Source organism: Carassius carassius, chromosome 19 (genome assembly GCF_963082965.1).
Source record: "Carassius carassius chromosome 19, fCarCar2.1, whole genome shotgun sequence".
NCBI lineage: Eukaryota > Metazoa > Chordata > Actinopteri > Cypriniformes > Cyprinidae > Carassius > Carassius carassius.
In genome coordinates, this window is record NC_081773.1 from 6,005,918 (window position 1) to 6,018,542 (window position 12,625).

Sequence of the window (12,625 nt, forward strand, 5' to 3'; positions counted from 1 at the left end):
GGGCAAATGCATTTTTGTGTCAGTGCATGCATTGTTTTAGTTTGACTGGGTCGGCGTTAGCTTAGCTTAGCACAATGAATGGAATCCTTTGTTGCCAGCTAGCATGGCCTGAGTAAAAGTGATCAAAAAAAAAAAAACCCACCTAATTACTTCTTGTGGCCTGCGTATTCACAACGAGTATAAATAGCAATCCAGATTAACACTAGGCGATTTCCTAGGCAGATATTGACTTGGGACTATATTATGGGGAAGCACAGGCGAAGCACTGCTACTTCGGTACAGAGATATCACGCAACACATGAAATCCCACGAATTCTGTCAACATACCGGCGTGCAACGCATCAAAAAAAAACAGAAGAAGAAGAACATACCGGCGTGACCTGCACCGAGTGTCTTCGCTTTTGGATGATTTATTTGGAGAAGTTACAGCAAACATGGTTATTACCTGCATAGCAAAAGGTTGTGAGAACAAGCAAAGGACATACACGAATGTAATGTTTCACAGAATTCCATCTAATGTGGAACTGAGAAATAAATGGCTAGCAGCTCTGGAGATCTGTAGTTCAACGCCTCTCAACAAAATAAAGCAGTATCGTGTTTGCGAAGAACATTTTGCACCAGAGGACTACTTTGAAAACACAGGAAGAACAAAGTGCACATGTAAGTTGTCTTTTATTTCTCTTCCTATATAACCTATATTGCCTGTGAAAACATCAACTCTATGTGAATACAGCTATAATATGGGTCGATCTATACATGCGTCATGATTAAAATAATCACTTACTCTGTGGACAGCTGTCCATTTGGTCCATTCGTCGTGGGTGTTTTTTCCAGTTCACTTTGTCACACCGGAAAAAAAATCGAGTACTGCAGAATGGATCAGCGCCGTGAAATCCGCTGTAGATGTGACACAACTTCGGGCACGCTCATCTTGATCTGACGTGTTGAGCCGGGTCATCAATGGCAAAAACATGTCCCACTCTCTACAGCATAGACACTCTATAACCGTTGGCATAGATTGGCATATTCCCCCACATTCACACCACCAGTTCATGTTTGCTCTCATCACGAGCGATCGCAACCTCCTCCTCCTGTCGTTCTATTTCCAAAGCACGCAGCTCGTCTTCTGTAAACTCTGGTTCAAATAGGTATGGTTCTGGTTCTTGACTGTCTGAGAAGTCACCCTCTTCGTCTCTCTCAAAATCAGCCATGTTCATCGCCATTCGTGTACTGTAAGGAATATAGCCAGGCAGCTACTATTCACGCCGGTATGTTGACGGAAGTCGTGGGATTTCATGTGTTGTGTGATATCTCTGCACCGAAGTAGCAGTGCTTCGCCTGTGCTTCCCCATAATATAGTCCCAAGTCAATATCTGCCTAGGAAATCGCCTAGTGTTAATCTGGATCGCTATTTGTACTCGTTGTGAATACGCAGGCCACAAGAAGTAATTAGGTGGGTTTTTTAAATTTTTTTGATCACTTTTACTCAGGCCATGCTAGCTGGCAACAAAGGATTCCATTCATTGTGCTAAGCTAAGCTAACGCCGACCCAGTCAAACTAAAACAATGCATGCACTGACGCAAAAATGCATTTGCCCACCTATCTAAATGTAGGAAATAATGTGAATAAGCCCTATTTCAGAAAACGGTGGAGTGGTTCTTTAAAGGCGATTTTCTCAATGTTGTGATGTTTTCTTTTTTTTTTGCACCGTCAGATTCCAGACTTTCAAGTAGCTTTATCTCAGCCAAATATTCTCCTATCCTAACAAACCATACATCAATGGAAAGCTTCATTCAGCTTTCAAATGATGTATGCATCTCAATTTTCTAAAAATGGACCCTTATGACTGGTTTTGTGGTTGAGGGTCACATATGTCGAGCTTACAATATCCGTGTTGTTAGCTACATCTACAGTTGCTGTTTACAGGTGGAGTATAATGACGTATGAGATTAAAATACCTCCAAAACACAGCTGCCCCGCCACACCTGAGGACACAGAGGACGGCCAGGTACCAGCAACACATCAACACTAATAAAAGAGTTGTTGACATATCACAGTGTGACATACTACACTTTATCTAAGACTAGGCGCCACTGGAACACAACAAAGACCACACATCTTTCAGCTGTTTCCCTCACTGCACTCAAAAGAAAACATCTGGCACACCCACTGTAGTCTGCTTCATGACTTTGAGCCATTATTTTTAGTCTAAATAAATAGGAAACTGTTGCTATTATTTGTAGAGTGATTATATGTCCTCTTTTTCCAGCACATGTCCTTGCCAGGATTTCAAAATTGCCTAAAATGTCCTGGTTTTGGTCTGTTTTCCTATTGATGTACTCTCTACAATCCTCATACATTATATGTGTGCATACAGGTGCTGGTCATATAATTAGAATATCATCAAAAAGTTGATTTATTTCACTAATTCCATTCAAAAAGTGAAACTTGTATATTATATTCATTCATTACACACAGACTGATATATTTCAAATGTTTATTTCTTTAATTTTGATGATTATAAATGACAACTAAGGAAAATCCCAAATTCAGTATCTCAAAAAATTAGAATATAACTTACAAAGAAAGGATTTTTAGAAATCTTGGCCAACTAAAAAGTATGAAAATGAAAAGTTTCAGCATGTACAGCTGATACATGGCACCCCAAACCATCACTGACTGTGGAAACTTTACACTGGACCTCAAGCAACGTGGATTGTGTGCCTCTCCTCTCTTCCTCCAGACTCTGGGACTCTGATATCCAAAGGAAATGCAAAATTTACTTTCATCAGAGAACATAACTTTGGACCACTCAGCAGCAGTCCAGTCCTTTTTGAAGCAAGACACTTCTGACACTGTCAGTTGTTCAAGAGTGGCTTGACACAAGGAATGCGACAGCTGAAACCCATGTCTTGCATACGTCTGTGCGTAGTGGTTCTTGAAGCACTGACTCCAGCTGCAGTCCACTCTTTATGAATCTCCCCCACATTTTTGAATGGGTTTTGTTTCACAGTCCTCTCCAGGGTGCGGTTATCCCTATTGCTTGTACACTTTTTTCTACGACATCTTTTCCTTCCCTCCGCCTCTCTATTAATGTGCTTGGACTAGGGCTGTGCAAAAAATCGAAGTCGATTTTCATGCGCATCTAGTCAGTAAAGGCGCTCCTGTAATTAGTAGTATATCTCCAGCACGTGCGTTCAGGTCAGGATTGCCAGGTTTTCAAAACAAAACCTGCCCAATTGCTTCTCAAAACTAGCCCAATCGCGTTTCGTTCCGGGCTATAAAATATAAAATTTTTTGGCGGGGTTCCCTTGGTAAAATTAGCATTTTAGGGGCTAAATATTACGTTATTGGGATTGGGGTCACTTCAACCCGTTGACATGAAAAACAACTGCAGACTTGGCAACACTGGTTGGCATTTACTACACAGAGCCGTAGTTCACTGACAATCTACACAAAATCGATTTTAAAATCACAGGCGATTCTTTGCCGATTTTGAAAGCGATTTTGTGTAGCTTGTCAGTGAACTATGCCTCTGTGCAGTAAATGCCGCTCCACCTGAACCAGTGTTGCCAAGTCCGCGGTTGTTTTTCATGTCCGCAGGTAGAAGAAACCCCAATCCCAATATCGTGATATTTAGCCCCTAAAATGCAAATTTTACCAAGAAAACCCCATGTTAACCCCGGGATGAAATTTTTATCGGGGAACCATCTGGAAATGCAATTGGGCTAGTTTTGGACTAGTTTTTAGAAGCAACTGGGCAGGCTTTGTTGTGAAAACCTGGCAACCCTGATCTGAACGCACGTGCTGGAGATATAATACTAATTATAGGAGCGCCTTTACTGATGGGAAGAGCATGAAATTTAATTAGGATTTAAATTAGGATTTAAAGGCTTTGCAGGTGTTTTGAGTTAATAACTGATTAGAGTGTGGCACCAGGTGTCTTCAATATTGAACCTTTTCACAATATTCTAATTTTCTGAGATAATGAATTTGGGATTTTCCTTAGTTGTCAGTTATAATCATCAAAATTAAAATAAATAAACATCAGTCTGTGTGTTATGAATGAATATAATATACAAGTTCCAATTTTTGAATTGAATTAGTGAAATAAATCAACTTTTTGATCATATTCTAATTATATGACAAGCACCTGTATTTGCTGTTTTCTTTTGACTGTTTTCTGTAGATCCTGTTTTCTCGCACGCCATGATTGGTCGATTATATACAATGCCTGCACGCTTTTGGTTAAACTACTTTTAATTCATTACCTTGAGCGGCTATGAAAACAATAGGAAAATAAAATCAAAATCCCCACATATTTTAGGATATTACAAAATCCTGACCAGGCAAGGACATAAAAAGAGGGCATATAGTCACCTTATTATGTGTACTCTACTGCTCATTTATTAAATAATTTGGATGATTTGATTATGCATTTAGCTCTGATTAACACATTTGACTATAGCTGTGTCCCAAATGACACACTATGCACGTATACACTATGTACTCAATGTTATTTAGCATACGTTTAAGGTTGTGCAGTGATAAACCAACATGTTGTGCAGTGATTTAGTTTTCATGCCCAGGAAATGTTACATGAAGTTGGAGCTTGATGTGTATGGGTGGCTTTAGTTACAGATCTCTGTATATGAGGATTCAGTGGCTGCTCATCTCACAAAGATCCTGAACTCAGATCAGCACTCAGTGGTCATATCTTCATCAAAGTGAGTCCTCTCACACCATACAGTGCATATTCCACCAGAAACAACAATAAAGCATTTCCTCTGGTCTCCTCCAGGGTATTGTGTGAGACGGTGAAGGAATTTGTGGCCAAAGTTGGGAAGTGTTATGAGAGAAGCAGTGACAGTACGGAGGAGGCTGATGCACTTGCTCTCAAAGTGAGTCTGTGATGCCTCACCTCATTATGACTCTTTCAGTCATACGGTGTAAACCTGTTTATCAATGCAACCCCCTCTCCTTTGTTCTCCGTCCGTAGTGTGCCATTCTGAACGAGAAGCTGGACTCCCTCCTGCAGACGCTGAATTTGGAGGCGCAGGCCATGACGCCCTCAGCCCTCACCACGCCACCCATCGTGGAGGAGGAGGTGGAGGAGGAGGAGCTGGAGGAAGAGGAGGATCTGAGTGAAGAGTCCATAACGGAGCTGAAGGAGAATGAGACTGAGAAAGGCTTCGCCCATAAGCTCTTCAGACCCCGCGAGCAGCTGGTGCTGAGAGCCAACAGCCTGAAGAAAGCGCTCAGAAAGATCATCGAGCAGGCGGAGAGAGGTACGATTTTGCAGCATGTCCTGCTTTGTCTTTTAAATAGGAAAAAAAAAACACTGATCTGTTGCTTACAGTAAGCGGCTCTGGATATAAGCGTCTCTTAAAGGACTAATCAGATGATATTGAAATGGATTAGCTGCATGAGACCTGAGAGTTCTTGATCTTCAGGGATTTTTATCTTTTTAAATGGAGGATCAACACGTGTCAATAAGTCAATAGGTTTCAGTAATACTCTGTAATACTTTGTTTCTAGGCCTGGGCAATAAATACAAAATATTATCTAAATATGATATAATAAAAAACAATTACATTGTGATGTTTAGTTAAATATTAAATATAATCTAACTTCAATATAATAAAATTAATGTAAGAATTGTGTGTACATATATATATGTAATAACACCAAAATGTGAAGAAGAAAAAAAAGAACTCTAAATACTCAAAAAATTAACAATTAAATGTTTTTTCTTTAAAAAAAGCAGCACATTTTAATGTAACACATATGGTTAAATATAACCTCAATTTTATATAGTAAAAATAAATATAATAATGTTTTGTTTATTTAAATGCAAATTATTTTCTAAATATAATATAATTAATGTTTAATATTTAAATATTAAATTTAAACAATTTTGTGTACATGTTTTTTACTTTAAATTGAAAATATTTAAAAGATTAGTAATTACATATTTTCTCTTTAAAAGAAGTTTGTAAAATGTTCCAGATGCAGCACATTTTAATGTTAAAATATGGTTAAATATTACCTAAGTATTATATAATAAAAATAAATATGATAACGTTTTATTTATTTAAATTTAAAATATCTAAATATGATACAAATAAATATAATACAATTTTGTGTACATATATAGTGAAACAAAATGTATAAACATAATAAAATAAATAATAATAAAAAAGATATTTTCTCTTTAATTTAAATGTTTCAGATACAGCACATTTTAATGTTAGAAATATGTTTTGTTAAATTTTTAGTTAATTTTCTAGCACAAGTGTTAAAATCTAGAGTAATAAACAGCTAAATTTACTTTAGTACATATTTTACAAAGTAATAATAATAATAATAATAATAATAATAATAATAATAATAAGGAATGTCTCATTGGGATATCCAAGAGTTTTAAATTGATTAATTGCAACAAAAAGTGATTCACATAAGTAAACTGAATTTAGCAATGCTGACAGTGTGACATGATGTAAGAGTAATTCTTGATATCAGACAAAAAATGCTTGTAAATGCTTGTAAAATTGTAATGCTCACAATTTAGTGTCATTTTATAACTCCATCGAAAACTTGAAAATTAATATATAAATAAAACGTTACCCCAGTGCATGAGTCCAGAGGTGTGTCTGTGTCTGTGTCTGTAGTGGTGGACGAGCAGAACGCTCACACGGACGAGCAGGAGCTGCAGTCTCCCACAGACTTCAGGAAGGACAGCGAGGAGGAAAACAGAGACAACGAGAAGGACGAGGACACTAAAGAACTGGAAGCCTTGCCCTGTGAGTTCACCGCTTCCTTTGAGGCACAGAGTGCTCTTGCTGAATCCTCCATTTGACTGCATTCAAGTGCCAGGATGTTTTTTTGTCTCACAGGAGCTGTTTGTGCATGAAAGGCTTTTTTATAAGTCTATTTTTTACGAAGACTGGAATGCATAGTATGCACATTTTCTGTAAGCTTGAAATACTCATAAGATTTATTACAGTTGCACGGTAACGGATTGCCAAAAGTTACATTTTTAAAACTACATTTCATGCAAAATATAAAATTCCCCCAATTCATTTACAAGATGATAACCGGGCGAGACTTATGTGCAACATCATGAGATCATGTGACTAATCATCTATGGTGGAAAAATGCCTACTAATATGCAAAAACTGTAGGCAGGATGCAGTGCATACTAGACATTGTCCAGTACGTCAGTTTTACATTCTGAATACAACTCTGCATTTTCAGCATATGATGATTTGAGACACAGTCATTCTTACAGCACATTATTTAGGATGAACTGTGGTTCAGCCCTTGGTTTGGAGCTGAAGGATCTGAACGCTTTCGTGGCTGAAAGGGATAGGGCTGCCCTCTAGTGACTAACTCATTATAGTAAATTATTGCAATTTGATCTAACTTGATTACAACAAATTAACAGCAGGCTAAATTGTTGTTGCTGTTTTTATTATTATTAATATTATATTATTGGTTTTTATTTATTTATTTTGGGGATTCTTTTTATATGGAAAGAATGACTAGAAACTTAAATTTTTATTATATTAGGGTTTATTTTTATTTAAAAAATTACTATTAGTTGTTTCACACATTACTTTTAGTAAAAAAAATCACCAACTTAAATTATTGTTATCATTACATTTTTTGTTATAATAAAAATGCGACAACATAAATTATTATTAGTAGTAGTAATATTCTAAATAAAGACTCTTAGTTGTTTTACACATTAGTCTTAGTTAAAAAACAAAAATCAGTAACATTATTATTAGTAGTATTCGTATCATTATTATAATTTTTATTTTTATATGGGTTTATTTTTATAAAAAAAATAATAATATTAGTTGTTTCTCCCATTACTTTTAATTTACAATTTCACCAACTTAAATTATCGTTGTCATCATTCTTATTATTAATATTATTATTATTATTTTAGGATAAATTATTATATTATAATTATTAATATATATATTTTTTATAATAAAAATGCAGCAACATAAATCATAATCATCATTATTATTGATATTCTAAATAAATAATTAGTCTAAGTTGTTTTACACATTTATCTTAGTTTAAAAAAAGCAGCAACATCATTATGATTAGTATTAGTATATTAGTATTTTTATTTGGGTTTATTTTTTATAAGAATTACTATTCTTCCACAATTACTTTTAGTTTAAAATTTTGCAACGTTATTATTATTATTATTAGGTTTTATAATTAAAATGCATGAATTATAATAATAATGATAGGTAAAAATTGATAGCCTGAATGCACTGTATGTCGCTTTTGGATAAAATTTTATTTAATTTTATTGTTGTTATTATTATTATTATTATTATAAATAAAGAATTACTCTTAGTTGTTTTACACATTTATCTTAGTCTAAAAATCAGCAACATACATTATAATTCTATTATTATTATTATATTGGTTTATTTCTATTAATAATCTCTGAAAAGGCCTTTACTCTTATAGTTATAGTTGTTCTCATGAAGCCAGTCTGCTCTAAATGGGGAGACAAGCTTTTGTTTTGCAAAATTGCGCAATAACACAATCTTTCTCCTTCAGAAGGTCTGGGATTTCCTTACGGCTCACAGACTGTAAGTGTTTATGGCTGCAATTATATTTGTAGGTGACCCAAAGGATCCCTGTGCTATATTTCTGTCTATAGAGACCATATCTTTGTTTGCTGGACAGTGGCACTTCCTGTTTACATAGAGGCCTGATGTCTGCTCATGTTTGCAGTGGGGCATGAAACACTGTCTTTATTCTCTCTAGTCGGTTCAGTCTCTCAGGGGCTTCTCCTTCTCATAGCTGTTAAGAGCCCTGGATGTGTTTTGGTTTGTTTATGTGGGTTACGTTCTGCTGAATATCTCTTTTACAGCAGATTTTTAACTTCTTGTTGAGAGCCAGTGACCAAAATGCATGGGTTACTCTTACGTGCTGGAAAAACTGAGCATTTCGCAAACAAAACAGCATTAGATTGTGCTGTGTAACAGGCGCTTGGGCAGATTACTGCTGTGACAAATGAGTGTGCTGTACACGTGAGCTCATGTTTTGTTCTGTGTTTGTGTTTTGGCAGTGGCTAAGTCGCCGTGTTCGCCTCCAGAGAGGCGTGTGAGTCGCAGCACACAGTCCTGTGGCTCTTTTTCCATCACTCCGTTCACCACAAGCAAGGAGAACCTACCCGTCCTCAACACACGCATCATCTGTCCCGGTACGCTGCTGCTGACCCAAAAACATTTCTGTCATCACTTATTCACTCTCATGCCGTTTCAAACCTGTGTGACTTTCGTTTTTTCCACTGAACACAAAAGGAGATGTTAGAAAGAATGTCTGAGCTGCTCTTTTCCTTATAGTGAAAGAGAAGCGTCACCTGTGACTGCTTTTAAAAAGAAAAATGTATTGTATTGTATTGAATGTACGCTTCAAATAGTGTCCTTCTAATCTTAAGTATAACAAAAAGAACTGTACATAAACTATAACATATGAATGAAAAAAAGCACAATAAAGTGTACTTAAAAAGAGCACACTTTTATGACACTTAAGTACCCTTTTAAAAGTGCACTTTGTAATAATGTCAGTTAAAAGTGCTAATCATAAAAGCACATCGAAATTACAGTCTCTTGTCTATTATTATAGAGATTTATTTTCTGTTTTAGTAAACCGTAATTACATTCTGCAGTACATTACAATAATATTTCAGAAACACTAGAAATAATTAGCAAATAACATATAACCATGTACTTGTGTCTTACTTAAGTGGATCAAAAAACACTCACTGCATTTCATTTAAATTTAAACTAAATACATTTTCATTTAATTGCAATTTACATGTAGTTAAGTGTCCAAACATTCAGTTCTCACTTAAGTATATTGTTTTAAAGAATAGTTTTTATTTCCATAATAAGTACTCCTTTTAAAAGTATGTTAAGTTGTACTTAAGTAAATTGGAAGCTTTTATGTGAGGAACAGACCAAAAATTGCGATTTTTATTTGCTGACAATAATAACAAATAATAATCGCAAATAGACACACAGCTATCATATGACCTTAGAACACTTGGAATATACCGCACAATATTTATGATGCTTAAAAAGTGACAATTTGGAGCCTCTGACACCTTTCATCATGCATATTCTGCAAAACATCTTCTTTTGTGTTTTGCTAAAAAGAAAGTTAAACAGGGATAAAACAGCAAGATGAGTAATCAATAATAGACTTTTCATTCGGATATCAGTTTTAATGATGGTTCTTCTGATGTGAAATCTTCAGGACTGCGGGCAGGTCTTGCTGCATCTATAGCTGGAAGCTCCATAATCAGCAAGATGCTGCTTGCCAACATTGATCCCTTTGGTGCAACACCCTTCATAGATCCTGACCTGGACTTTCTGTAAGAGCTTTGGTTTCCTTTTTCTTGTTTAGGTTTATTTTGAGTGTATTTGTAGAACTAACACATGTCATTTCTCTCACAGAGAGGGCTATTTGGAGAAGTGTGTGATGAATAACTACTTTGGGATTGGGTTGGATGCAAAGATCTCGCTGGAGTTCAACAACAAGCGAGAGGAGCACCCGGAGAAATGCAGGTAGTTCAGGATATCAGCATATACTGCTTGTAGCAAAACACCACTGACTAGGACGCAACGGTTGACTAGTTCTTCTTTCACCGTCCAGAAGTCGCACTAAAAACATGATGTGGTATGGAGTTCTGGGGACGAAAGAGCTTCTGCAGCGGACCTACAAGAACTTGGAGCAGAAAGTTCAGCTGGAGGTGAGACCAATGAAAGCCATTTATTATATATATATATATATATATATATATATATATATATATATATATCGTATTTTTCGGACTATAAGTCGCACTTTTTTTCATAGTTTAGCTGGTCCTGCGACTTATAGTCAGGTGCGACTTATTTATCAAAATTAATTTGACATGAACCGAGAGAAATGAACCAAGAGAAAACATTACCGTCTACAGCCGCGAGAGGGCGCTCTATGCTGCTCAGTGCTCCTGTAGTCTACACTGAAAACATAGAGTGCCCTCTCGCGGCTGGAGATGGTAATGTTTTCTCTTCGTTTCTTGGTCCTAAATAAATGCGACTTAAATAAAAAGATGCGTATTAATAGGTTTTAACTATTGTTAACTGTTAATAACTTGGTAACAGGGTTGAAAAATATGTATAAAAATGGATCTAAATGATAGTAAATAATAAATGTCACAATACAGTAAATGAAATGTTCTATTGTTTCTTTTAACAGGAGGAGAATTGTGCAGTAATAGGGTTGACATTTAATGTTTTAAAATACTTTTATGTTAAATAATAGTTTATATATCTAGTACAGTGGTGCTCAACCGCCTGCATTGTCCCATATTCAAAGGCCAATGTCCTATTTCCAGTTGTTTGTAATTTTTTTTAAACTCACAACTTTGACTGAATATTTTAGAGGTTGGCATAAATAAATAAAACATTCCCACAGATATTTTATTATTATACAGTACATGTAATGACTAGAAATTGCAGTTAAATATAATTAAAATTAAGCTTCTTGAAAGTTTGGTCTAGTAGTTTTTGCGCTATAGTACTTGTTCTTGTGCCTTGATTTGTCCTTAAAAAAAAGTAACAGACACTAGTTGCTGCAATATTTGTGGAAAGTGCCTGATGTTGCCAAGCCTGAACAACTAAGAAATGGTTTGATTGAACTGATTTAATGATAACAGCTGCTGGAACTGAATGTCTGAACCAGTTGTTGGTCAAACGGTTGTGTTGGCCGTCTTCCGCTGTCCCAGTTTCATGTTCAGGGCTGCTCATGACTGTGTGATTGATTCTGCAGTGTGACGGCCAGTACATCCCACTCCCCAGTCTCCAGGGGATCGCTGTGCTGAACATCCCCAGCTACGCCGGGGGAACCAACTTCTGGGGCGGCACCAAAGAGGATGACGTAAGTCATGCTGCTGGAGGTCATGGGGCTTTGTTCTCATCAAACAGCATTTCCATCCAGGCTCTGAGCTGTTCAGCCCTTAGACGTCAGTTAAGAGTTGAAATATGACACCATTTAGAGAGGAAGTGATGACTTGTTTAATTAAGAGGATGAGCAGGCTCTGTGTTGACTCGTGTTGTTTAACGTGCAGCTGGCTCCGGACACAAGGTCTGGTTACAGAAGGGCAGAGTGCAGAACGCTTAGATGCCTGGGATCTGGGACAGGACAGTCGAGGACTGAGAGTTTAACTCTGTAAAGTGTGACATATGAAATAATAGCCTGAAAGATAGACCCTTTAATTGAGCCTTTAGAGAAAATCTAAAAATAAATAAATAAATTATATAAAGTTTGCTTACATCATGCTTTTATGACTAGAATAGAATAATGTAGGAAGAATATGGAGCTTACACTTGAGGAGGAAAAACTTTCAGATGCCCAAACTGAACAAAAATATGAAACATTTTGCAGATGTTGTTATATATATAAATTAAATGTTGAAAGCTTGTAATGCATATTGATGAAAGCTTTGTAACAGTATAGCAGACTTTTTAAATACTGTAAAATTGTTTCAAGTGTCTGTTGTCACTCTATATCTCCCAATAATATTTAAGGTTATAT

The 12,625-nt window shown here is 36.1% G+C and overlaps 1 protein-coding gene across 6 annotated transcripts in view; it reads left to right on the forward strand.

Annotated features, from left to right (window-relative positions):
- dgkh (diacylglycerol kinase, eta) overlaps positions 1-12,625 on the forward strand; it is an 86,392-nt gene that overhangs the window by 57,813 nt on the left and 15,954 nt on the right. For all 6 annotated transcript variants that reach the window (XM_059499625.1, XM_059499627.1, XM_059499624.1 and 3 more), the window contains 10 exons: positions 1,928-2,009; positions 4,637-4,728; positions 4,803-4,902; positions 5,001-5,289; positions 6,673-6,804; positions 9,108-9,242; positions 10,301-10,418; positions 10,501-10,611; positions 10,700-10,796; positions 11,861-11,968. In XM_059499625.1, coding sequence (XP_059355608.1) covers positions 1,928-2,009; positions 4,637-4,728; positions 4,803-4,902; positions 5,001-5,289; positions 6,673-6,804; positions 9,108-9,242; positions 10,301-10,418; positions 10,501-10,611; positions 10,700-10,796; positions 11,861-11,968 — 1,264 coding nt within the window. The remainder of the gene's footprint in view (positions 1-1,927; positions 2,010-4,636; positions 4,729-4,802; positions 4,903-5,000; positions 5,290-6,672; positions 6,805-9,107; positions 9,243-10,300; positions 10,419-10,500; positions 10,612-10,699; positions 10,797-11,860; positions 11,969-12,625) is intronic.